Source organism: Chelon labrosus, assembly GCF_963514085.1.
Source record: "Chelon labrosus genome assembly, chromosome: 11".
Classification (NCBI taxonomy): Eukaryota; Metazoa; Chordata; class Actinopteri; order Mugiliformes; family Mugilidae; genus Chelon; species Chelon labrosus.
Genome location: NC_140344.1, coordinates 21,409,977 through 21,435,399, shown reverse-complemented (window position 1 = coordinate 21,435,399; position 25,423 = coordinate 21,409,977). Strand labels below are relative to the sequence as shown.

The following is a 25,423-nucleotide window of genomic DNA, read 5'->3' as shown; positions in this document are numbered from 1 at the left end:
TGTGGCTAATGGGTATATGTTACAATTAGAAGATACTACCAAGGTATCAGAAACCACATTTGAGCCAACATTGGTGTATGAAAGGCCCTAATTAAACTAATTTAAAACTATTTTATACTGAGTCTTTATAATTGAAAAAACACTGAGAGCTCAGAGGGCTGTGCATTCATTTAACATAGTTTCATTTTCTTTCGGGGTCAAGTCAACATTACACATTTAATAACAGCGTCTGAGTTATTGTATAATTTGGGTCTAATATGCTATCATCTGTTGTTTCTGATTACAGCCTATTTCAGGTCTAATTCAGCATCTAATTTGGAGAATAGTTATGTCTTTTTTACTGATTATACAATGTTTAGTTTGGGTCTGATCTGAAAAGCGCAACTGCTGTTTCTTAATGGGTGAGAAAATTACATGTTACGTAAATCATTCCTGACACAGACCAGGTGAAAAACACGGACTTCGTGGAGCACTCCGAGTTGTAATGGCCTAAAACAAAAAAAATAAATCTCAGACACCCTGCTGTGCAGCAGCACAACAACGTCCAGGCTGAAACAGGACTTTCAGGCCTGCATGGTGACATTTAACCCCCTCCTCCTCCTCCTCCTCCTCCTGTATCAGGTGTCCAACTACATGAACTGGATGGTGCGTAACCTGGCAGACATGGAGGTACAGCTTGGCTCCGTGAAGAGGATTAACAGCCTGCTCAAAACTGAACCAGAGAACTACGAGGGACTGCTCAGTGAGTGTGTCAACACTTCCACCTCCCATGAAGCCTCTATTTAAACGATTCCCACAAAGAAATCACTTTTTTCTGGCTTCTTCATATGTGTTTTGTTTTTTTTTGTTTTTTTTTTAATGTTTAGATCATTTCATCTCCACATTCATCACTGTCACTCAAGTAGGGTGTCACAATGCTGATGAGAGATGTATAGTTATCCCTCTACAACTTTTTTTTCTCAATTAATACATTTATATTCCTTATTAATACAATTTACCTTCATATGATAAGCCAGAAATGTCTTGTGTCTTTCTCTTAACTGAGAGTTTAGGAGAAAAAGTTTTTTGAGTGGTGAAAATTATGAAGATTAAAGTCGTGTAATGTCTCTTTGTGTCTGTGCCTCAGCTGCGTCTCAGGTCCCCGACGGCTGGCCCCACCACGGAGAGATCAAGATCCAGAATCTGAGCGTCCGCTACGACACCACGCTGAAGCCCGTGCTCAAAAACGTCAACGCGCACGTCAACCCCGGACAGAAGGTAACCAAATGAAGGAAGCCTGCGTGTGTGTGTCTGAAACAGATGTCGATTATAGTTATTAAAATGTTGCTCGTTTTCAGGTGGGGATCTGTGGCAGGACAGGCAGCGGCAAATCCTCCTTCTCCTTGGCTTTCTTCCGCATGGTTGACATGTTTGAGGGTAAAACACAAACTTCGCCTCGGCGCGCAGACATAACAGAAACAAACAGGATGCAGTCAAATGCCAGAAGAAGGTTTTTAAGATAAAGGGAGTTTTCTTTTTTCCGCAGGGAGGATTGTGATTGACAACATTGACATCGCTAAGCTGCCCCTGCAGACCCTGAGGTCTCGGCTGTCCATCATCCTGCAAGACCCCATCCTGTTCAGTGGCACAATCCGGTAAAATAAACTCCTCTATCAACAGGAAGCTCAGCAGTTTAGATTAACGATGGTCAATTAAGTGAAAAAGGGGGGTGGGGGGGTGGGAAACGCAGGACATTTCCAGTAAGGCACACAACTGTGACACACATCAAAGGCACTTATCTAAAAGTTGATTATGATAAAAGAGCTTGGATAAAAGCTTTGTCAACAGATCAGGAGGATTTTGAGGAGGCTGTCAGACTTTAGAGTCGGTCAGACAAACCGTATAAAAGTACATTTTAGTGAAAACGTCATTGTTTGATGTCTCCGCTCTGACGTCCTGGTGTTATGTAATGGCCGGCTGCTTCCATTTGTCATTCATTGAAATATTCATGACTTCATCATCACAGATGCAACTGCAAATAAACCTTAAAGAAACTGGATGAAAAGTTTTCCAAAGTTTAAGATTATCAAATGTTAGAACTAGAGAAATGTCTTGTTTTGTTTTTTTCAGTGTTGGTTGGACCAGAATGATTAATCGCTTCACTGAGACTATAACCTGAAGAGCAAATCAGCCGTGGAGATGATTATCTTTCAACCGTGAATCTGTGTTTGTTTAGGTTCAACCTGGACCCAGAGATGAAGGCGACAGACGAGATGCTGTGGGAAGCGTTGGAGATTGCTCAGCTGAAGCCCGTCGTTAAATCTCTTCCAGGAGGCCTGGGTGAGTGTGTGTGTGTGTGTGCTGATGTTATCGAGTGTTCAAACGTGTGCAAATGTTTATTTACAACATACAGCAAGTACAGTGTATTTGCACCGATCTGTACGTGAAATACAATGATTCCTTCTCGGGGGGAGCGGGGGGGGGGTTAATGCGCTCTATGTGATCGCCGCGTGTGACAGCTGCTCCAGTGTCTCCGCGCAAAGATCGAGCTGCTGCATCAGATTACACGAGCTTTAATTTTTAACTCCCAGTGGTGCTTGTTTTATGTTAGTGGCTTTTTTTTTTATTCTCAGCTCAGTTCAGGTCATGGCTCAGACACAGGAGACGTGACAGATGAGGAGACTCTCAGTCAGATCAGATATTAGCTGAGAGCTCTGTCTCTCTTCTGCAGACCTAACCCGCTGTACGCACATTATGAATCCTTAGTACGCCTCTCTGCACCGGGGACGACTTTAGCTCCTGCTGGCTCCCGGCTTATCGCCCAGATAGCCGTCTCACCTGATGCGCTGTTTCTGCTTCAATCGCTAAAATCAGCCTTCACCTGCCGTTTGTGACTTTGGCAAATGCGTGTGTCGGGGTGCTGCAGCTACTCGCGGCTTTGGTTTATCTTCACTGGAGCCAAAGGTTCAATAGGATATTGATCTGCAAACTCAGGAGTTAATGGATAATTAGGCTTCGTTTTTAATTTAGTTAAGAAGCAGCGTAGCGTCGATGCTGCATTTAAAGCAGCCTGCACTGTACTGTATAGTGAGGGGAGCCAGGAATACTTTTGCTACTGCAATGGACCTGGCATTCGTGTGGATGTTACTTAGACATGTACCACCCACCTAGACCAGACCAGGCACCCCCACCCCATAGCAATGACACATCAGCAGCCATCCCCAGCAGGATGCAGCCTGACACAGACACACACACAAAAACGCTTTAGGAACAACATTTTTGTACGGCCTGACCTCATGTCATGGGAATCGGGAACACAAATTAGCGGCCTCCTCTGATTTAGCTAAATAACCGAGTACACAATCTGTAGAGTCGCGTGCTGCGTGTGTATAACCGTTTGTGTGTTTGTATTTACTTTTGTGCTCTCAGATGCCATGGTGACGGAGGGAGGAGAGAACTTCAGTCAGGGTCAGAGGCAGCTGTTCTGCCTGGCCAGAGCCTTCGTCAGGAAGAGCAGCATCCTCATCATGGACGAAGCCACGGCCTCTATCGACATGGCAACGGTCAGTGGTTTAAAAAACGAGCGTCTTCAGGGCAGCGAGCGGAGATGAGGAGAGAGGTGTGAGGGAAAGGAGGAAAACTGAGATAGGAGGAGGTGAAGCGAGGTTCACTGGGTAATTTTCCTCTGTAGACATGGCAACAAAGAATAATGGAGGAAAAGAAGAGTGATGGAGTGATTTATAAACAGAGGCATTTGCTTTATGGGTCTGTTTAAAAGACAGAAAACGTAGAGCAGAGATCAGGTTTGGATCCTGAACTGCACCTGAAGACGAGCATAAAAAGAAAGCGAGAGCGGGAGGAGGAGGATGGATGCATGAATTTAATAGAGAAAACCTGAATCAGAAAGGAAACACAGAGGGTAGTCAGAGCCTGAGGGGAGTGTCAGCAATGCTTCTTACTTAAGAGCCTCACTTGAATGACCAAGTCACAAAGAGCACTGGTTACAATAACTCAGCAGCACCGGGCAGTGGAGACTGACTGACTGACTTACTGCCCTGGAGGAAATGCATTTGAGCTTTACATCAGGGGCTGGATACGGAACAGGAAAGGTGACAGTTTGAAAGCCAAGCTCCAAAACGTGCATCACGGATCTAATGGATGTTAACAGTATAAAGTGTTCTTTGATTCCCAGTCAAGGTGTTTTGAACCAACCTCCTCTCTCTCTCTCTGCTTCCACCCCTCACAGGAGAGCATCCTGCAGAAAGTGGTGATGACTTCTTTTGCTGACCGAACAGTAGTTACTATAGCAGTGAGTATCTCCCTTTACTTCACTATACTGCTGCTCTAAGCATTTACAGAACATGCATGCAGCTCTACTGTTCCCCCCCCCCGAGACTGTTGACCTTCCCTTTGTCCTGCACTGCCGGTAAACTGATGCGAAGCTGCGGGTTACATTACTTACATGACTAAAAATAAAAAAACGTAAGAGCAAAATCTAGATGAAGGGGAAGTTGGATTAAATGTCCTACTTATTCTTAAGTTTATTTCACTATAAAGTAGTCAAAGAGGTCACACGCGTATGTTGAAGGCAACCAGAAACCCAGTGACATGAAAATGACGCAGTGACCTCTGGTATTTCCTGTACATGACCTCACATTTGATCTCCGACTTGAATAAAACAGCCACTTTAATGACGAGTAAATACTCATTTAGTGGAAGCTCTCTCTGGTGTCTTCCTGGGCTGTTCCGCGCAGTAACGACCTCCTTTTCCTCCTCCTTCTCCTTCTCCCCCCGCGCAGCATCGCGTCCACACCATCCTGAATGCCGACGTAGTGATTGTGATGAAGCGGGGGATCATCCTGGAGTACGACAGACCCCAGGCCCTGCTGGACAAGGAGGACAGCGTCTTCGCCTCCTTTGTGCGAGCAGACAAGTAGCACAAGAAGAGGAGCGAGGGAGGGGGAAGCATTAAAGGAAGACATTCGAAGTGCAATTGTCCCATGGAGTATATTCCTTTTATTTTTTAATCATGTTGTATTATATTTGTACATAAAAAAAATGTTAATTCTTTGTTAATAAAAACAGAAATTATCATAATGTGTGTTGAGGGACGTTTGAGGGGAAAGGGTGGAGGGATAAAAGTGTGTTTTATTGCTTGTGTGTGAGAGACAGCTCTGTACAAAACAGATGAGTCATCTCTAGATGGCAGGTTTTAAATGACCTGGAGCTGAGCGGACGAGGACATGATACTGTCCAGATAATCTTCACGTGCTAAAGGGTGTCAGGGTGGGATGGGAGAACGTGCCAGCTGGAGCCAGGACTGGCATCTGACTTTAGAAAGTTAAACGGCTGCCAGAGGAGCAGCTTTATAAAGAAGAAAGGGTCGAGCAGAGTTTAAAGCCATTTTCTTAAAACATAATTCAGGTTCCTTTCTGTTCATGTGTTGAGTTTACAGCAAATGGCCTGAGGATGAGTTACTGTTGAGTGCCCTATATTTAACCCCTTACATATTTAGAGTGTGAGCCACCAGTGGCATTAAGGCTGCACAACTGAACCGTTTGTGTGTGTGTGTGTGTGTGCGCACTGGGTCCTCTCCCGCATTCTCAGTGAAAATCACAGGAAGGGCACCACAGAGATGGTGGAGGGAGGGACTCCCTCTCCACTTCACAACGTCTCCATCTCACGTTACCGAGCTATAGTGAAGTAGCGAAGTCAGCACGGAGCCAACTGCGCCATATGAGCCTGCCTCCTCACCCAAAACTGATAAAACTCCGCTCAGAGGCCCGTCGCGCTCCTGCATTAATATTTTTTTTTTTACTGAATTTCCTTTACGCGTGAGACCGCGGCGAATGCGTACCGACGCACGGTGGATATTGGCTCAATTCACAATGGAACCGGGCGGCTTGATGCTTGAACTGTGCCGGGTTCGTTGGCGGTGTGAGTGACGGCGGCAGCTGCAGAGCTGGAAGAAGAATCTTCTCATGGGAACTCGTGGTTGTGAAGCGCCTGATCTGGAGGCAACGTGAGGAGCGCACATACCTCCAGAAAACCGGGGACAGCAAGACTCTCCCTTCTGCGCCCGACAGCTGCCGAGGAGCTGACACCGACGAGTGCCGATTGGTAAGAAGAAAAGAAAAAAAGCACCGGGACGGAACACAGGGGAAGATTTTCAGATCTTTCAGTCGGCCACTGGCAGTACCTTCAAAGCCATAAGGCTGTGGGTACATAGCATGGGAGCGCTATGTTGTCCAGGAAGGGAATCATTCCTGAGGATTTCTTGCTGACACGTTTGGCTGAGGATGTTCAGCATCCAGTGTTCAAAGCGAAACCACGGAAGGCTCGGTTCGTTGCCAAGAACGGCGCCTGCAATGTGGCGCACACCAACATCCGAGAACAGGGCCGATTCTTGCAGGACGTGTTCACGACTCTCGTGGATTTGAAATGGCTCCACACGCTCATCATTTTCACCATGTCCTTCTTGTGCAGCTGGCTCCTTTTCGGGATGATCTGGTGGCTAGTTGCCTTTGCGCACGGCGACCTGGACCAGAGGGACGACGACTTCGTCCCGTGCGTAACGGACATTCACTCGTTCTCCTCCGCTTTCCTCTTCTCCATAGAGGTCCAGGTGACCATTGGTTTCGGAGGCCGGATGATCACAGAGGAGTGCATCTCAGCCATCATTATACTGATCGTACAGAACATCGTCGGTCTGGTCATCAACGCCATCATGCTCGGCTGCATCTTCATGAAAACTGCGCAGGCCAACCGGCGCGCAGAGACGCTGATTTTCAGCAAGCACGCCGTCATCTCGGTGAGAAACAACAAGCTGTGCTTCATGGTCCGCATCGGAGACCTGAGGAAAAGCATGATCATCAGCGCCACCGTGCGGATGCAGGTGGTGAGGAAAACCACCACCGAGGAGGGCGAAGTGGTTCCTCTGGACCAAATTGACATCCAGATGGACAACCCGGTGGGCACCAACGGCGTCTTCCTGGTGTCTCCCCTCATCATCTGCCACGTGATCGACAAGGCCAGCCCTCTGTACGAGCTGTCAGCTTCTGATCTGCAGCACGACGACGTTGAAGTGGTCGTGGTGTTGGAGGGGGTGGTGGAGACCACCGGCATCACCACGCAGGCCAGGACCTCGTACGTGTCGGAGGAGATCCTGTGGGGGCAACGCTTCGTGCCAACAATCTCAGAGGAGGACGGCTTGTACGCCGTGGACTACTCAAAGTTCGGCAACACCGTGAAGGTCCCGACGCCGTGCTGCAGCGCGAAGAAACTGGATGAGATAGGCGGTATAGCTCGGTTTAAACTGAACGAGGGCGTCACCTTGCGGGCGTCTGTGAGAAGGCGGCGGGGCACGCTGGTGGCGCGCAGATCCAGACTAGATAAACAGTAAACTAAGGATGTATCTGAACTACGCCTGCCAGCATTTTGTATGAGAATTAACTGATAAAACTTGAGGGTTATTAAATGAAAATAAATAACAACAACAACCACATGAATAATAATGATAATTAGGAATCCACATCACTTCTCTCTCTATGCAAGACACGTGTTCTTTGTTTTCTAACTCAGGGTCAGTGTTAAAAATGTACACAGACAGAATGAACTGATGGTTATGAGATGTGGCTGATAAGAGTCCTGGTATCCAGAATGAATCATCTTCTTTTTTTTGTTTTTTAAATTATGAGTGACTGCATGTATCTAAAACTAATAAATGAGAATGATTGATGGAAAATGTGTTGTGGATGTAAAGTCTGAATCTCTCTTTAAAATGAACCAATGATTAGGTATTGTATTTCCACAAATTTGGGGGTATAATGAGTTACATATTATAAATAAATTCAGAGGAGTTATATTTATTATAAGCATGACTCCGTCCAAATTTACAAGGCTGATATCGTCTGACATTTTACTAGTTGTTCAGCTGCTCAAACATGCAGTATGGTCGACTTGCAGCAGTTGTTCATTACTTATTACGCAGCAAGATAAATCCTGAAGAGACAGAACTAAGAAATAAAGGTCAAAAATCCATGCTGAATCATTAATTCTACATCAAACTCCAAAAATATTGCACTTACGTGTTTTTTTTTTTTTTGCAACACAAACTTTCAGCGTTTCTTCAGAGAAATCCCTATAAAAGTTTCCCTCTGAGCTTCTTTTATCAAGTTCCCCTTTAAACTGGCATGTCCTTGTACGATGCTACACACAACAACACTCATCTTTCACCGGCACAATTCACACAATCTTACGAAAGACACGGAGGCAGGACGGCATTTCTCTCTTTTATTAGATTATAATCCGCAGAGCTTAAAATATTAAATTGCTTTTAACTTAGTTAATAATTAAAATACATAAAAACAAGAGCCAGAACTGAAGAACCCTGCAAAAAAATTAAAATAAATAAAAAAGGAGAATTATAAATCCAATCCTCCTCCATACAGAGGCTATGTCTGACAGAACCCGCTTGTGATTCTTTGTACAGTAAAGTCCAAGCAGACTGTGCATTTTTCTATACATGTGTAATGATATCATTGTTGTTATCATTTCTCAACTAATTTTCCTCTGATAATCTTTTGAAAAAAAAAAGAAAAAAAAAAAGAAAAAAGGCAAATTTAAAGGGACTGGTAAAAAAAAGAAAGAAAGGATTTTTGCACTGGGAGCACTGGTGACTGTTAAACAGCAGAGCAGCTTCACACCATTGTTCTCACCCATCTCTCCATCTCTCTCTCTCTCTCTGGGCCTGCAGACATTACCTCATGTCTTTGTCCTTCTGTGCTGCTGGAGTGGGTGGTGGTTTGATGGTGGTGGTGGTGGTGGTGGTTTTAAGGGGCTGCTGCTGTGCTAAAAACCAGCAAACAGCTCTGATTCACCTCATACGGTTACCAGTCTGTCTGTCTGTCCATTCTCTGATCAGATTAAAACATCTAGCATACAATCTTTTCATTCTTCTTCTCCTCCTCCTCCATCACCCTGTCTCTGTGGCGCTCTCTACATGTTTGCTGCCCTCTACAGGTAAGCTCTGGGACATGTTAGGGGTTCACCAGGTGATTATGTGACTATACTGTAGTTAAACACAGAGGCTCGAGGAGTCTGGTGAACAAGGGACAGAGAATGAAAACGAGAGGAACTCCTCTCTGGCAGCAGTGACGTATTCTCTCAGGTCCTGAGTAGGAAGCGCTTTAATCATCCCCCACATTAACAACCCAAACAGTGATTGGCTAGTATCGCCCCCCAGTAACGTGGCTCCCTACTGGCCAGCGTAGTGGCCTAGCGCCCGCAGGCCGCCTGCCGCTGTCTGGAGGAATGAAAGACGAGACCGCGGGTGAGCAGAGACGCCTCTTCTCCACACACGAACAACACTGTACAATAGTAGGTCGAAGCAAAGCAGAGCCCCCTTCCTGTACTGTATGTTAGGTAGAGGATAGAGGGAGGTGAGGCCCGACGGACACGCTGCACCCCCCCGTTCAAAACAACAAAAAAATAAAACAGAATAAAACTCCAACAAAAAAAAAAAAAGAAGAAAATAAAAACCAAAAATAAAACATACACATACTTTTTTGTTCCTAGTTTAAATTGCAGAGAAGATGGGAGGGATTTGCCCCTGGGAGGAACGCTCACGCCAATTCCTGCTGGCGTGACAAACCCCTCCCCGCCACCCCAAACCCCCTGAAAACCCTCCCCCCTTTCCTTCCAGCTGGTCGGTTGGTGTCGTAGCGAAATATAAGGGTAGGTCTCTTAAGTCCTGCTTGCACCGAGGAAGGGGGCCAGGCTGTCTTTCCTTCTCTCCTCTATCTTATCTTCTATCACCCCCAGGGCTGCTGTCTCAGCTCCGCCCCCGCTCATCTCTCCGTCACGTGGTTTTGTGAAGAGGGGGAGGGCGCCGAGGCTGGGGCTGAGGAGGCCGGGGTGGGCGCGGGCGGCGGGGCGGGGGTGCAGAGGACTTCGGACAGGTCGTCCATGATACAGGTCTCCTTGGGGTCGACCAGGTTGAATTCCCTTACGAAAACGATGAAATGTGCATACAGAGTGTTCAAGTGGCCCTGCAGGTCCAGAGCCACCGTCTCTTTAAAGTGCGCCCAGTAGAGGTGAGCCAGCACGTGGAACAGGTACCGGCAGATCTTCTTTACCAAGGACTCAAAGGAGTTGGGGAACTCTTTGCCTGAAGGGAGAAAAAGGGGAAACACAAAGCAGAAGGGAGACGGTTTATGAGCAGAAATCACGATAAGGGAGAGAAATGTTTGTCTGCCAGAGATCTAGAGAAGCTAGGACTTATTGCTTCTACACATATTACAACACACAACCAATCTATCATGACATAATATAACATGTGACTATTGTGGATGCACAGTATGTCACTCAGATATATTTAAACATTTATCACATGCTCTCAAATGTCTGAGGGTAGTAATTAGCTTCCGGCCTTGCAAGACAGTATTATAGAACTTATTCTGCTGCATCACTACATTTCCACACCCGAGGCAGCAGGGGGCAGCACCTCATCAGTTACTTCTGAGGGTCAGTAAACACTTCAGGGGGGACACTCACCATATTTTGTAGGAAAGATTTCCTCATCTGTGACCAGTTTCTGACAAAGACTCATTACGAAGTCGACATATTGTGGAGCAGTGCACTTTGTCTTCTTCCCCCTCTCGTCATACCAGTAGTATATTCTAGAAAGAGAGAAAGAGAGAGAGGCAAAGTAAACATGTCAGTCTCTGCCGTCACGTCACGTCACGCCACACCACACCACACGGCACAACATTAAGAAATGTTACTGCAGAACAGGAAATGATTACCCAACTGTGAAAGGGGCTTTAATTAATCACCATGAATGTTTTCAAAGGAATGAGAGCAGGTGAAGTCAGACATAAACAGAAATATTTCCTGGAATAAAAGGAACGTAAACACACAAGTGACCTATGAGACATCACCTGCTCGGTTTCCTCATTCAGGGAAAACCCAACTTTCTGAATGAAAGGTGCACTGATACAAAAATCTACTTTTTACATACAAACTAGGCACCATGTTGGCATTTATTTTCCCAGGTTTTAATTTCCGGTTTTCTGAATTCACGGCAATGACCCCTACTCAGTTGGCCAAACATTTCCTTAGGGGCTGACCCACAATTGTAAGTAGACGACTTGGAAACACAGTTAACTAAAGGTCAAACAGGAGGCGGGTCTGCAGACACCTTTACAAATACATGAACGAGCAGCAACAGGGAGCTGGTAGCAAACATAAAGCGGCAACGGAGACAAAAGACAATGGAAGTTATAAACGGATAAAATGGTGACGAAAACGCGAGCGCAGGTGTGAAGTGTTTGCAGTGCGGGTCTGGGAGATGGTGGAGCAGACATTACAAATCCAGAGGAATGTCAAGTCTTCAAATAACTGAGGCTGCAGGAGGAGACCTACTGACCACAGCACCAGGACCTGACTCTTACAATGCACTTACTCACACAGGATTAGACGAGTGTGTGTGTGTGTGTGTGTGTGTTTGTAGTTGGTCAGTACCTCCCCCACACACAAACATGCCTGTGAGACATGCAGACACGAAACAACTTTGGCCATATATAGTATAAAATACAAACAGGAAATAGTTTAAATGTGACTTATTTGGTCAACAAACTAAAACTTTTTCTGACTTCTTAAAATTTGTCTTAAAGGATGCAATGCGAAAGCAGTTCCAACTCCAAGACTGGCAGTTTACCTCAGCTCTTCTGTCAAATATTTTGCAGGACAAATGTGAATAATGTGCATTTCACCCGCCAAACCCAAAATGGAACCAGCTACGAGAACGCTGTAAGCACGTCTATCCGCCCACCCGCACAAAATGGGTCTAAATAGCTACCAAATGGTTCCGTTAGCTCATAGCTCATGGAAACATTTCCTTCCAAAAATAGTGCCGAGTTCTGCCCTTAGGCAGGGGCACTGACGCTGCTGCGACTGTGGCTCAGTCAGTTTTTCACCACAGAGTCGGGGCGCGGGTGCCAGGTCTTGCGCGGGGCTAGGAAAAGGGCGGAGTGCTGGGCAGCAGGCGGCGGATGAAGGTATAATCATAAATGGCTCGGCTCTGGTTAAATCTATTTAATATTAGCCGAACTGTGCGTTTCCTCTTGATTTAAACAGTAGCTCTGTTTCCCACAGATCAACACACAACGCAAACAAAAACACGTTAATCTGCTCGCCAGCCTCTCTGTTCACATACTGCAGGCAACGCATGCTCGCCTCCTCCATTTCCCAGGGTATGAATTAGCAGCGGTAGCTTAAAGTGACAGCAGTGGAAAAATCCACTGTTAGTGGAGAGGTTAACTCGTGACATGTTTCATTCTCACAGCGAATCTGTCATGTTATTGTCATTTGTCAAGCGAGTGCGTGGGTGAGCTTGTGCACTTGTAAACTCCATGTAATGTGTTAGGAGAGCTGTTCAGTGAGTGTTGTGGTTTTTTCCAAGTGTGGGTAATCAGGTTTTTCCAGCCTTCTGTATACACAAGGGGGAATGACGGCTTCTCTGTACACACAAGGGCTCATACTTAAAGACAGCACCCCACCCTAACAGGGCAAACTTGTTAGATGAATTCACTTAATAACCCCACAATGTATTTACTTGCACACAGCAGCAATTAACTACTTTTGCATAAATACTACAACAAGACAAATACTTAAAAAAAACGAGAAATGCAAGCTCAAAAGAATGAGTTATGAGACTTAAGAGAGGTTCAGCTCTCAGCCCCAGAGCTGGCAATGATTACTGGCACAAATGGCAAGAGTGTAAAGGTGGATCCCTTGTTGACAGTTTGATCAAAGCGTCCAGGAAGTGTTTGTGATGTGAGTATAATTAAGCACAGTTCAAAAAAACAGGCTAATCTGTTTAGAGATTAAAGGTGAAGCACGTGGACTCCAGGCTACATATTCAAAGCATGTCACTTAAAAAACAGTTGATGCTTGACTTTATTGGGCTCAATAAAGTTAAGAAGACTTTTTGAACTACAGCACAGTAAAAGTTTTAAAATGGATTATGTGGAGAAGATAAAGGACGGCTTTTGCTGACCACGTAGGAATCCCTTAACGAATGAACCCATGGGACAGTAGGTTAATGATGAATAAACCAACGGGCCTCTGCAGGTGAGCGATGAATAAAACAACGGTGCGGGAGATAACTTACGTGTTGCAGGCCGTCATGGCTTGACAGGTGTCCCCAGTGCAGAACTCTGAGATGGTGCTGTACTGCAGGTTGATAAGGTTGAAGAATGTTGTCGCTGTGGAAAAGACAAGACAGGCTCATTAAAACATGTTACACATTATAATAAATCAGATGATGCAGTCTCATGAACAACTAAAACACTGCAAAAAGATAAAAATAGCATTATCTGCTTGTAATTTAGTCTGGCGAGGACACACCCACTGTAGTGTACACAGTCACAGTCACATGCAAACACTAATCCGTCAAGTCACCGCATCCTTCAACGGCGCGTGAGCATCTGAGAAATGGAAGAATGCGAGGTGGCCGCCAGCTTTGTAAAGCAACTCAATTGTTTTTTATTGAAAACCGAAGCAGGTATTTGTGCTGCGAGGGAGACTCCCCGCACAGCTTCACAGACCGCAAAACAAACTCTATTCAGAGTGAGGAGCCGCGTCTCAATTGTCCTTTATGTTAGATGTTTGCCAAATGTAATCTTTCTTGTATGGCTAGGTTCCTTTAAATGGTTCACTGACACTGAACATTACATTTGCTGAGAATTTTCTCACATGTTGTGTAGCAAATTAGATGAGATCATTAAAAGTCTTAACAGGGTAGCAGTTTCTTAATTTGATCGTGTTTAGGTTCTGCTCTGAACGTCTGGCTGCAGCTTAAGAAATCACTTTAGTCTTGGCGTATGTGGAAAGAACCAAGACACGTTACCATCCCGCTGGACTCCGTCCCATTTTTCACCAATGTAGCTACAGAGTTTAAATAGTTTTGTGAAAGTACTGTTGATTTATAAGCGCTGGCAGAATTATGTAACTCCAATTATTGGTTTAAAAATAAATACACCGAAACATCTTTCAGGCTTATTGTTCGCCTTCAAGCGAAACCCCAATTAGTGGTGGATTCAAGCTGACACACGCTGGCATCTATCAACTTCCAATTTCACTTTGAAAAACACATTAACATGTGAAATCATGTCCCATCTACTTTTATATAACAGCCTAAAATAAAAAAGGAGAAAGAAGAATGTGTGCTTTGCTTCTTCATCCTCCTCCCACGAGCACCTGGCTGGTTTGGATATGTAACCAAAACAAAGTCAAGGAGACAGACAAAATAAAGAGCCTCCTGAGATCGATCAAGCAGCCAAGCCGTGACGAGTTTACTCAACTCCATAAATGATGCTCATAATGACAACTATAAATTTCAGAGCGGCGGCGGTGAGGGATGGTGTTTAAAGAAGAAGAAGAAGAAGTGGTGTGTGAGGTGAGGTTTGGGAACAGTCTCAACGCCGTGCCAGGCCTGGATCGTGTTAAGGGCTTGGCTCGCGTGCGCCTCTGGAACGTCTGGTTATCTCCAGATCGCAAGGCGCATGCCGACTCGGAAAAACAATTCAGAGCTCCTGAGGAAAATTTTACAAGCCGGGGCAAACCCTGAGCTTAACAAAGGAATTTGAATATATCAAATAAGATAATATCCCCACTTCTTGATAAGTAATTACAGTACTGGTTTCTACCGACTGCACAAGACATCATCCTCTGTTATGTGTCCAACTCTTTGACCTCCTTCTCCATATATATATATATATATATATATATTGCTCATATCTATCATTAACTACCACCACAGTCACAGTCACAGTCACTCACTGTTGCTGGCTAGCCATTCATTGAGGTCTATCTCTCTGGGCAGCACCACCAGTTCCTTGAGGTCGAAGTCCACCACACGAATTTTTGTGAACTCTGGCTCCAAGTACTGCTTCTTCTCTTCTGTCGGAGGCTTCTTTCCATTTGGCTTCGTCTTCGACTTCCTGCAAACACAGGAGAAAAAGGGGGTACAGGTTAAGGAGCTGATAAGGGACACAAAAGGGTTAAGAAAGAGGGAAATTTTCACAGAATGATGCAAGCTCTATCGCTGGAATATGTTTACATCACGTCGTAAAAACATAACCAGATTTTCAAGTAGTGCTGGTCAAATGCTGAGCAAACAATTTGTTTATACAAATCAGTACAAGCTGGTCCTGCAGTAAAATTCCACTGATAAACAGGGATTTGCTATGTATTAAATATGTAAGTGGGGGGAGCTACCTGCAGACATATTACTATGTAGTACACCAACCTGAACTCAGATCTCTGCAACCCTAAACAGCCTAAACAAAGAGTCTTCTATTGCTGTCCCCGACCCCTGACCTCATGTTAGGTCTATAAGCGTCCACACAGACAGACGTCCCCAGCGCCTTGTACTTCCACTGCTAGTTTTAGCACAGGGATGTCACATCACACTCTTCCTGCACTTCCAGGGCTGTAACCTATCCTCCCCCAGCTCCCATTCTCCGTCTGTATAGGCGCAGGCAGTGCAGGCCGGGGGTCAAAGGTTGAAAGGATTGATAGAAAATACCGACTAACGCAATTATGACTCTGAAGCTAAGCGGCAACCGTTAGTTCCCAGTTCTCCCTGTATCTTTATTTCCTCCTCCTTCTTGACTCTTGCTACTGTTGTTTGGGTTTGCTTAAGGACAAGGGAGTTGCAGCTTACTCCCTGAATTTATTGTGCTTTCGCTGACCCCCATTTCCGGCGTTCATGCACTCTATCACTAGTTCTCATCCTCCTCTCTCCACACCCTCAGTCCAAACACAATGATCCAGCCATGTGTTCTTGGCTCTCGCTTTTCCCCCTCCTTTCCTTCCTATTCCCGCTCCGATATCTCCAGCCGCTGCCGAAAGATGGCAGCTCGGGCTCTTGGAACGAGCAGAGCTGCGCGAACTGCACGAGTGACAAGCAATCATAAACACTATTTATCCAGCAGCCGCCAAATCCCTTCTCACTTTCAACGGGGCTCATGGATTTTGCAGGAGAGAGGTAATGACTGGCTGGATTTCTGCAGGAAGAAAAGTATCGCAGTTCGCATGTAGCCGGAGATATTAGAGCGAGTTTGAGAGGGGAGCGAGAGCAGAGGGGGGAGAAAGGAATGGAGAGAGGAGGTACATGGACGCAGGCTCAGCTGATATCCATGGGAACTAATAAACACATTCAAAACATGACAGGACTGTGAGGCACGAGGCCTCTTGGCTAGAGCAGTCCCGTGCAAGTTTTAATTCCCCTCTCCAGTAAGTGTCGCCCCCCTCCCTCAACAAACAAGAGAAGGCATGTCAACATGTGGGTGTACACACTGGCTGCAGCGTTTTACTTTGCAAATGTTTAAGATGGCCCCATTGACGTGTTCGCGGCCCTCTAATTTATCCTTCAAGACAAACATTGGCTGTAAAACCCGGCGTTTGGGATTCCTGTGAAAATGGTGTCACACTCGCACGTTCATAAACACATCTCATTCGCTGGGTAATGATTCACCAAGCTATCCTGGTCTTCCTATCACGCGGCACCTGAGCTTGTTTTGACCTCATTTAGAACCCAAGGACACTGCAGATTACACTGCTGGCTAATTATTAATGACCGGCCACTTTCTGTTTCACGTCTTTTCTCCAGTTGCTCTGCTCAACCAGTTTTTTTTTTTTTTTTTAACCACCTTTCTTTCTGCCATTTCCTCTTCCTTTGTGTTGTAGGTTTACCTCTCCAAACATCTTATTATGCGGGGTCAAAAGCCTCAGGCCTCACAGTCCCATTTCTGCCCTCTCTCTTTTAATTATGTCCTTTCCCTTCATCTTTCTGTCTCCAACTATTAACCTGCTCCACCAGCTTCACCATTTACATCACCCCATGACCTCTCCTCTGACTCACATTTTAATTTCTGTTTCTTTTTCACTTTTCCAGTACTTTTTTTGCTTTTTATATCTTATCTCTTACTGCTTCCTCTCTCTTCCCAAAACTTCTTCCCGCTCGTGAGGGCACAGATTCATGTGGTCCGTGCAGCTTTGGTCTGCGAGCTACATGTTCTGTCATGTGAAAGAGCTTTAGCCGAGGAGAGGGCTTCATCTACAGATACCGTCAGCCCTCACAACTTTTCAAAGGCTTTGCCAAGTCTCTTGGTCAGCTCCTATGAGAAAGAGCCCCTTAGAAAAGAAAAAAAAAAAGTTAGCTATTTCCTGCCTTTCTCTCTGTAATTTCATGATTTTCCACACAAATGCTCACAAGAAGTAGACGAGGCATTTGTGTGGTAAAGGGGAGGTGAAATTCTGGAGCCATTAGTTTATTTTAGGATAAAGAAAACTTCCTCCATGCCAGCACTCCTCCCCTGTTACGTACATAGTCTGTTTTCTCTACAACACACACACACACACACACACACACACAGCTTTGTCTGTTCTTGGTGAACTTCTCCAAGGCAAGTCTTTGCCATAAAAGGCAGTAGATGCCTCTTTCTCCTCACCAGATCAGGGACAGATCAGGGCAGGCCAGAAGGCAGGATTGGAGGGGAACTGAGGCCAGGGCCAAGGCACATGTCTCCAGGGCCGGGGGAAGAGCCACAGCCTGCCTGGCACCGACAGGGGCAGGGCTATGATATGGGCTCATGATTAATACACTCAAGTCACGTTTTAAGCAGAAGTGGAGGAGGGTGGGAAGCGGGAAGAGAAACCTGCTGGTGTTTATCTACTATAAAAACAATAAGGATATAGGGCTGTATAGTCGGGTGACGGGGAGGTCAGTGCTGCAGAGCCGTGGAGTGACTAACCCAACAGCTGTTCAACTGCATCCGTCAGCCAATCTAACCCTTTCACTTTTCCCAGCAATGCCACCTCCCCCCATCATGAAGCCGTCTTTACTCACTACCTTTTCCTCTTGTACAACACCACAAGTACTCAGGAAACACACATACATACACACCTGTGCCTTCAAGCACATGCGCGCACACACACACACACACACACACACACACACACACAAACGCTTGACTCTCACTGCAGCCCCCTTTCCCTTTTCAAGGCCGACCCAGCTGGTCACAACAGCTGCGTCACGAGCCTGATCCCACCAGAGTCCACGAGAAAAATCAAGAAGAGGCAAGTTCTGTCTGCTCTCAGAGACGATTTGCGCAAGCACATGTCTGCCCTCCACTAAGACATACGTCTCCTGTAGCTTCAAACTGGTGCTAACGCTAGCTCCTGTATATTAGCCGACTGGGTGCCAAATGAACACACTTGGATATAAAATACGCTCTGTATAAGGAGGCGCAGCCCTCTGGCAGGTACACCACAAGCTTGTCTCATTACCAGAACCTGGGTCCAATTAATCTTGGAACCACATGGGACCACATTACAGAGTTATGCTGGAGAATTAGCTTAAGTGCTTTCTCTAAAATACCACAATTTGCTACTAAATAGCACTCCCTTCTCTTCCCTTGAGCACATGCACACACCAGCGCAGACTGTGCCGAGCGATTCTTCCATATGTGGGTATCGCCGCAACTCCAAATTATGATTAGATTTCCTTCAACACTACATTCAAGCTTTAAAACCCACGAGGCTCGTGTGTTTACTGGTTCTTTCTCGCAACTAAACTCTGAAACCTGTTTAACAAAAAAAAAACAAAAAACATAATGGCTTTCCCCTGAAGCCTGCGCCTCCTGCCAAGCCAGATATTGCACAACTGCTGCTTGAATTGGCCTTCTGGATCGCAGGGGAATCTAACTATTGGCATATGGTTGCAGTTAATGCGGTTTTCTAGGGTGAGCAGCACGAGCAACACTGACAACAAAGACGTCTACCATCTCCTCTCAGTTGGCTGCTTCTTGTAGTAAGCTGAGAAGTTTGCTTTCAGTACTCTTCCAGTTTAGCGATTCCTCATCTGAAATCCAATTCACTGGAACTCCAAAACAAATGCAGGAAATGTTTAAAAGATTGTTTTGTTCCTTTTATCCCTCTGGGATAAGAGGAAGCACTCCAAGGTGCAAAGGTATATAGTCTTCCCGCCACCACCTAGCCCTGATACAGTACTATTTTACTGGAAGGAAGTCCCAGGGTCTATGACATAGGTACGACAGATAAGAAGCACAACAGACAACAATCAGCAGTCTTCTATCTTGAAGGAATCAAACGCCTTCAACAGACCTGACCTTCTAACAATCACTTGATAGTTTAGAAGAAATAATCAAATGTCAGGAAGTTGCTTCTTTTGTCAACTGATTGTGGGATTCACAGAAGTCAGGATTAAAAAAAAAAAAAACAGTAACAAGATAAAGCTCGAAACTTTGATAATAAACCAGAACCGAGTGAAGGAACTCTGCCATTTTGTAAAAAGAGCAGCTTCAGGAGGCTCAGTTTTCTCCAAGCCTGTGCCGATCTATTTCAGGATTCAAATTGAACAGACTCGGAGGCTCTTTTCCCCGAAAAACCACAAACAGAGGAAAAGAGGAGGCCGTCTGAGCGCACCAAAGCAAAACCGCAGCAGCCATTACGAGGCTAAAAAGGAGACAGAGTTAAGGACGGACTAAACCTGGGGTTCGGCCTCGTATTGCTCAAGTCTGCTAACTGCTGTGTCGGGCTCGTGGCCAAAGTTTCTGTGCAGTTTTGAAACGGGCGCTGAGCAGCGAACGCTCGTCAGTTTTTTAGCCGTGCGGAGAAGAGATAAGAATGAAACAAAAACAAAGAAGGCGCAGCTGCCACCACTTAATCAGTAGCATCACTGTGGGCAAAGGCAGCACTGTAAATGAGTAAATAAGAATAGAAGCCAGGTCTAAACACGTGTGCGAATTAGGGTATTCACCCTGCCCAGCACAGTTCTGACTACCTCCTCTTTCCCTTGTCATCCTGTGCTAAACCCCATTCAGAGGCTCTCAGGCCTGCAGACTATGTAAGGACCCCCCTGTCAGAACCATAATGGAGCCTCATCAACATCACAACACACATCTGTGACAGGAAGGGGGTGTGGGATAAGATAAGACCGAGCCGCTGGTTAAGCACTTATAACCTTGCAGGATGAAGGTTAGCCCCGACATTGATTTGCCACGATAGGGAGGCAAGTGGCAAAGATAGTATGAATGAAGAGCTGGATTAGATCACTCTACTCACTGGTCGATCCAACCGGTCCCAACTGAATTGGTTACTGAATGTGAGCACTGATTCAAGAGGCCTTTTCTCAAAGTGTAGCTAAGATTATACGAGGTTACACGTTCGCTCTCAGGGGACGTGACTGCCAAAGGCCATCTTTGCCTGTGTAGTATTCATACCATGGTATTCATCCAAGCCAAGGGCATTCAACTGTTCATAGGAGGAGGAAACAGGTTAAAACTAGAGCTATAAACAGACCCATGCGCCCTCCCTCCCTCCCTCCCTCCTACTCATAAACTCCCAAAGTATGCATCCTTGTTAACTTTGATGAAGTGTTTTTTGCTCAGTTTTTCCTCAAGATTGTAAAACCCCTTTCTTGTCACTTCCAGGCAAATACAAGGAGCGTTACATTTCCTTGGTAACCAGCTGATTTCTTAAGTGCTTAGGTAGAAGGGTTGAGTTGCTTGTAAATTAGGAGCAGCAAAACTTGTCTCTACCTGTTGCACCTCTTGCAACACACATGATGGTATACTTCACAAAAAAACACTTTCCGCTCTGCCTCCAAACATCCTGCTTTACGACCCGCTCGTGGATATTTTTCCTCGCTATCACCCTCCAAATCTTCACGCGGCACAATGGCTTTAGAGGCATGCGCCCTTTGGGCTGCATACTTGAAAAACACACCTGTCCCCCACGCTTGAAAGGTAAGAGGAAACCCCCATCACAGCATTAACAGGACGGCCTGTCGCCTAAAGGGACACGCTCACGGGTAGGTGCGGGTCTGCTACACATGACACATGATTGGGGGCAAATACACAAATGCAAACTGGGTTAACATTTGTTTATTCACAAACACTGTGACGCATATTTGCTTTAACTGTATCGATCTTCCCGCGGCGGTAATTGCAACTCGGATGGTTGTTTGTCACGTCGTGCAACACACAAACACATAGTTTACTCTCCTATTTGGGTCAAGCATTCTTCAGGTATTACGTCTGCTGTGTCATGTTGGGAGCTTTACATGGCTGTGGAAATAATTCAATTACACGGCATTGCTCATACATAAAACACAAGTCAAAAAGCTTTATTAACCACTTAGTTCATTGAGTTTGAAAATAGATATCCTCCAGTGTTAAGTTTAAATCGTAGTTTACACTGGAAGCTGTGATAAAGTATTTAATTAGCATTAAAAGGCCGGCCACACTTTTATCCTTTTATCTACTTAAAAAGTCTAAATGTTTTGTTCTGTGATTTAAACTAATTTCCTCCTCAAGTTGCCAGCAATAAAAAGTAACAGGTGTCTTGAATAATTTATTAAGACTAGATGATGAGGAGAAGAGGAGGAAGAGGAGGAAGAGGAGGTAGTGTCACATTTCTCTTGCTCCTGTTGAGTCTTGTTAGTGAGAGCTGCAGAAAGAGTGAAGAGGGTTTTCAGGCTACACGTCCCCCATCAACACCACCACCACCACCACGGGCTGGTAATTTACCCCTGACCCCGGAATCAGAGGGTCCCAATACTTAAGTAATTAACTAATCTTTCATGTCGAGCTGTAGTAAAAAAATTACTTCTACGAGTAGATAGCAGATAATAAAAAGGACTTAGCCTCGTTTTTCAGCTTATAGTCGTTTGTAACACTGTAATAAAGCTACAGAAGATGAAAGAGAAAATATGAATCATGTTAATTAATACAAACGTACAGTCGACGAGGGTTTTTTTTTTTTTTTTTTACGTCTGTCGAAAAAGCAGCAATACATGACATTATTTAGCTTATTAACTTTGAACTCTTTCTCATTAAGTTGCAGCTTCGTAGAAATAATAAAACCCCATTCAGAAGTTATTAACAAATACCCCTGTGTCGAGTTATAATAAGCCCCAAGTCTTTACCTTAGAACTTTTCCGACTGCCTGAAGCACCATTTTGCAACTTAGTCCGCTTTTGGAGTTTCTCTGAGAGTGCATGTCCGTCTTATCTCCAGAAAAGGAGTAAAAATCTCCGACCATATCTTAAAACAGTAAGTTTTTATATTTTCTTTTCAAAAAGTTAACCAGGACGTCCCCCGTGTCTGAACCGCACCAGGAGCTTTTGGTTCTGTGTTAAACACTGACTCACTCAACTGTGCATGGGGGGGAAAAGAAAAACTTTACAGAGCACACGTTACGGAGAGAACTCCTCCTCTGTGGCCGCCCGACCAATCAGAGAGGAGGAAAGAGGGAACGTGTGGGCGGGGCGCGCTGACGTCAAACGTCTGCCCATGTGGACGTGGTTCGTCTTATGGTGCAGTTGCAATGTAGCAACAGGTGGTCAGCTTTTAACAATGGAATAAAAAAGGTGTCGCTACATTTTACAGGCCTGCTGCATTCTGCATGACCTATTTACAGTGATATCAAATGGAAAACAACAAAAAAACTAGAATAATATGCCAGTTCATTAAGTACACTTGTGAAAAAGGATGCATTCAAATGTAAGTCCTGCACTTGTAATGATCAATTTGGAGGATGCAGTCTGTGATGGTGCAATACAGTTCATCAAAACTACAAATCACAGCCTTTAAAATGAAACAACAGTTGAATTAACTTTTAATTTGTTTTTAACTAGTGTACCTAATGAACTGGCAAGAGAGAGTTTAAACCCTTGAATCAGTGCAGCTGCGCGGTGGAGGAAGCAGATGCAAAACAAACAAACAGAAATAAAATGTGATTTTATGTGTTTGTTGTGGTCGGAAGGTCCCGTAAATGATAGTAAGGTAAGCACAAAGGTGAAAAACATTTACAAATCCAAACATTTTTAATGTTTAGCAAGTTTACTGCAGCTTTTCTATCAGTAAACAGCCAGCAGTGTGTCTCCACTCACAGTGCGTCGCTTATTTGGTTGTGAGAACTACTACAATGCTACAATGCATGCTAGGACTGCAGGGCCACATTCCTCCTGTTGATTCTGAACTTCACCTGGACTCCAGCTATGACAGGCTGGCAGCCGTCAGACATGCTCAAACATGACTTCTTCCTTTTTTTTTTTCCTTTACAAAAGCGGAGGAACCGGTGAGGGGAATCAAACAAAGCCTGTTTAAGAGAACAAACTGTAAGAGGATCCAGCAGTTTCTTTGCATATCTTCGTCTGGGAACAATAGTTTGAGACGTTTCATTTTGAGGGGCACGATTTGAAGCATAGGAAGAGGAAGGATGTAAATTCTAATTAAATTGTCAACAAATAGCTGAGCCAACAACACTCGAGCGCAAAATGAACAAGAGGAAATGAACACCGACTGTTGAGGACGCTCCACTCATGAGAAGATTACAACTAGTGTCGCTAAACTATCATTCCCCTGCTGCTCTTCCCTCTAATTAGTGGCTCTCAACAGACAGCCCCTCTCATTCTCTCTTCTACTGCTCTCTTCACACATTTCTCCTCCCTTTCCTGGTTTGCTTTTGTCGCCTCTCCCCTTAATTGTTGACCTATCTCTGCAACAAGAATGTTTTTCCTTTCTGTCTCGGCGGACAAAAAAAATAAATAAATAAAAAACGTGGGACAAACGTTGGAGTTGCAGATGTGACAAGCACTGGACCAACTGTCTGCTGCAGCAAAGCCGCAATTAAAAACACTCTAATCTAGGGAATCTGTGGAGTTATGTGCACGGCTTGTACGTGGATGAGGGGGAGCAGTCGTGAGACAAAGATAAAAGCGACTGCGTGGTCGATGTGTTTGGGTTTGCCGCGCACTGTTAGACCTTCTGAGGCCTCGCTTGTTTATGTTTGAAAGCCCCCATATGATCCAAAGAAACGATCAGAAGGAATTCAGGGGACAGAGTGTCCGACGGGCGCCTCTCTGTGCCCTCATCCTGCACATGTGCGACTGTCTAAGTTCGGTGGGTGGAGACGAATCATCCAGAGGCTCAGCGAGAAGCTTCTGCTGTGGTACCATGAGTTAAGATAAGGGGGGGGGGGGTGAGTGTAGGGGGAGAGAGATCAGAACAGGGCACAGACTCTTTCCCTTGGTGCTAATTATAGCATCAGCCTGGCCTGGCCTGGCCTGGCCCATAAAGAACACAGAAAACTGTGCAGAGAGAGAGAGGGAGGGAGGGGAGGGAAGGGAGGGGGGAACATACCATATATGTAGGAGAGTGTGTGGGTATGTATGAATAAGTGAGCAGCTTAATCATGACTGTGAGAGCAGGCGAGATACTGAGGTAGAGCTGGTCACAAGGAGCGATAACCAGATGTTGGTGAGGTTTATGGTTTATTCTTATGTTACATAAAGTACCACACAGCTACTACTTTCTTAGCAAAAGAATATTGAAGACTATTGAGCAAAGTTTCATCAAATTTGGGGGCGTCCCGATAGCTCACCTGGAAGCAAACCCTTCCTGAGACCATTACCTCTCATCTCTCATCACTACTACCTATAAAATAAAGGTGTAAAGCCCCCGAAATAAGATTTAAAACTGTTTTTTTTATATATATATTTATTTAATAAGAATTTTTAATCAATCAATTTCAATTAAAAAGCCACTACATAAAGCAGCATAGCATATTAAATATGCCGTATATAAAAGGTCAATGGTGTGATGCAATACAATGCGATACTGTTATATTTGGCACATGTGATCAAGACAAAACCGCGCGTTGTCGTAATGGAAATCTCCCGCTCAAGGAACTTTCCATTAATTTGCTCCTAACTATTGGACCCGTGCGGGCCACTGGAAATAGAACACATCCATTCAAGATCACCGGGGCTTGGCCTGCATGGTCCTCTAGAGCCCCGTGCTGCAAAAAAATTAGAGTCCCGGCGGCTATCAACCGTTTTCTTTTATTAAGCAGGCAGCATGTAGTCACACCTGTACGGCTGTTTGTCTCGTTGTGCGAGCAGGTGGAGGCTGAGGTGACGTAACGGTGCTGCACAGGTTTCTTTTTCTTATACAACGTCTGACGTGGATGGAAACCAACGGCCACATTCCAGCGTCTGCCAGACAGAGGTTTAGTCTTTCTTCCCCGCTACCGTCACGACGACCTTCCCTGCGACTATCCAGACGAAGACATGGCATCACTCATCTGCCACCTGCTCTCGCCGAACCAGATGTTGCGTTAAAGAAGAAAATTACTGGTGCTGCATATATAATATATGCAGATCCTTTAAACTGTTATTACACACTCCTTTGTGGGTGAGGCATACCTGGGATTACGATAAACTTTAAGGGTTACATAAGAACGTCTGGGGAAAATTAGGGAACTTTTAAAACTATCTATTAGCAGATAAGTTTAACTGCCACCAGTAGGTTAAACCTCTTCAAGAACAACCAGCCTGGTGACACAGATA

General features: G+C 45.1%; 3 protein-coding genes across 6 annotated transcripts in view; 2 read left to right on the top strand and 1 right to left on the bottom strand.

Moving 5' to 3' along the window:
- The window catches only part of abcc8 (ATP-binding cassette, sub-family C (CFTR/MRP), member 8), a gene marked incomplete at its 5' end in the record, with an annotated part of 53,778 nt that extends 48,799 nt beyond the window's left edge, over positions 1 to 4,979 (top strand). For both annotated transcript variants that reach the window (XM_084555499.1, XM_084555498.1), the window contains 8 exons: positions 622 to 742; positions 1,127 to 1,257; positions 1,338 to 1,416; positions 1,526 to 1,634; positions 2,216 to 2,319; positions 3,409 to 3,542; positions 4,226 to 4,288; positions 4,779 to 4,979. In XM_084555499.1, coding sequence (XP_084411625.1) covers positions 622 to 742; positions 1,127 to 1,257; positions 1,338 to 1,416; positions 1,526 to 1,634; positions 2,216 to 2,319; positions 3,409 to 3,542; positions 4,226 to 4,288; positions 4,779 to 4,916 — 879 coding nt within the window. In that variant the 3' untranslated portion in view covers positions 4,917 to 4,979. The remainder of the gene's footprint in view (positions 1 to 621; positions 743 to 1,126; positions 1,258 to 1,337; positions 1,417 to 1,525; positions 1,635 to 2,215; positions 2,320 to 3,408; positions 3,543 to 4,225; positions 4,289 to 4,778) is intronic.
- Positions 4,980 to 6,220: 1,241 nt separating this feature from the next.
- On the top strand, positions 6,221 to 7,580 carry kcnj11 (potassium inwardly rectifying channel subfamily J member 11; the record flags this gene model as incomplete). The annotated part of the gene is made up of 1 exon (XM_084555519.1): positions 6,221 to 7,580. One exon carries the CDS (start codon positions 6,221 to 6,223, stop codon positions 7,379 to 7,381), a length of 1,161 nt encoding a protein of 386 aa, XP_084411645.1. The 3' UTR covers positions 7,382 to 7,580.
- Positions 7,581 to 8,257: 677 nt separating this feature from the next.
- The window catches only part of mob2a (MOB kinase activator 2a), a 57,948-nt gene continuing 40,782 nt past the window's right edge, over positions 8,258 to 25,423 (bottom strand). For 2 of the 3 annotated variants that reach the window (XM_084555524.1, XM_084555523.1), the window contains exons 2-5: positions 14,824 to 14,984; positions 13,154 to 13,247; positions 10,534 to 10,658; positions 8,258 to 10,147 (exon numbers count right to left, since the gene is read on the bottom strand). In XM_084555524.1, coding sequence (XP_084411650.1) covers positions 9,828 to 10,147; positions 10,534 to 10,658; positions 13,154 to 13,247; positions 14,824 to 14,984 — 700 coding nt within the window. In that variant the 3' untranslated portion in view covers positions 8,258 to 9,827. Of the gene's footprint in view, positions 10,148 to 10,533; positions 10,659 to 13,153; positions 13,248 to 14,823; positions 14,985 to 21,997; positions 22,439 to 25,423 lie in introns of those variants that run through there. The other variant, XM_084555522.1, reaches the window with a different exon arrangement.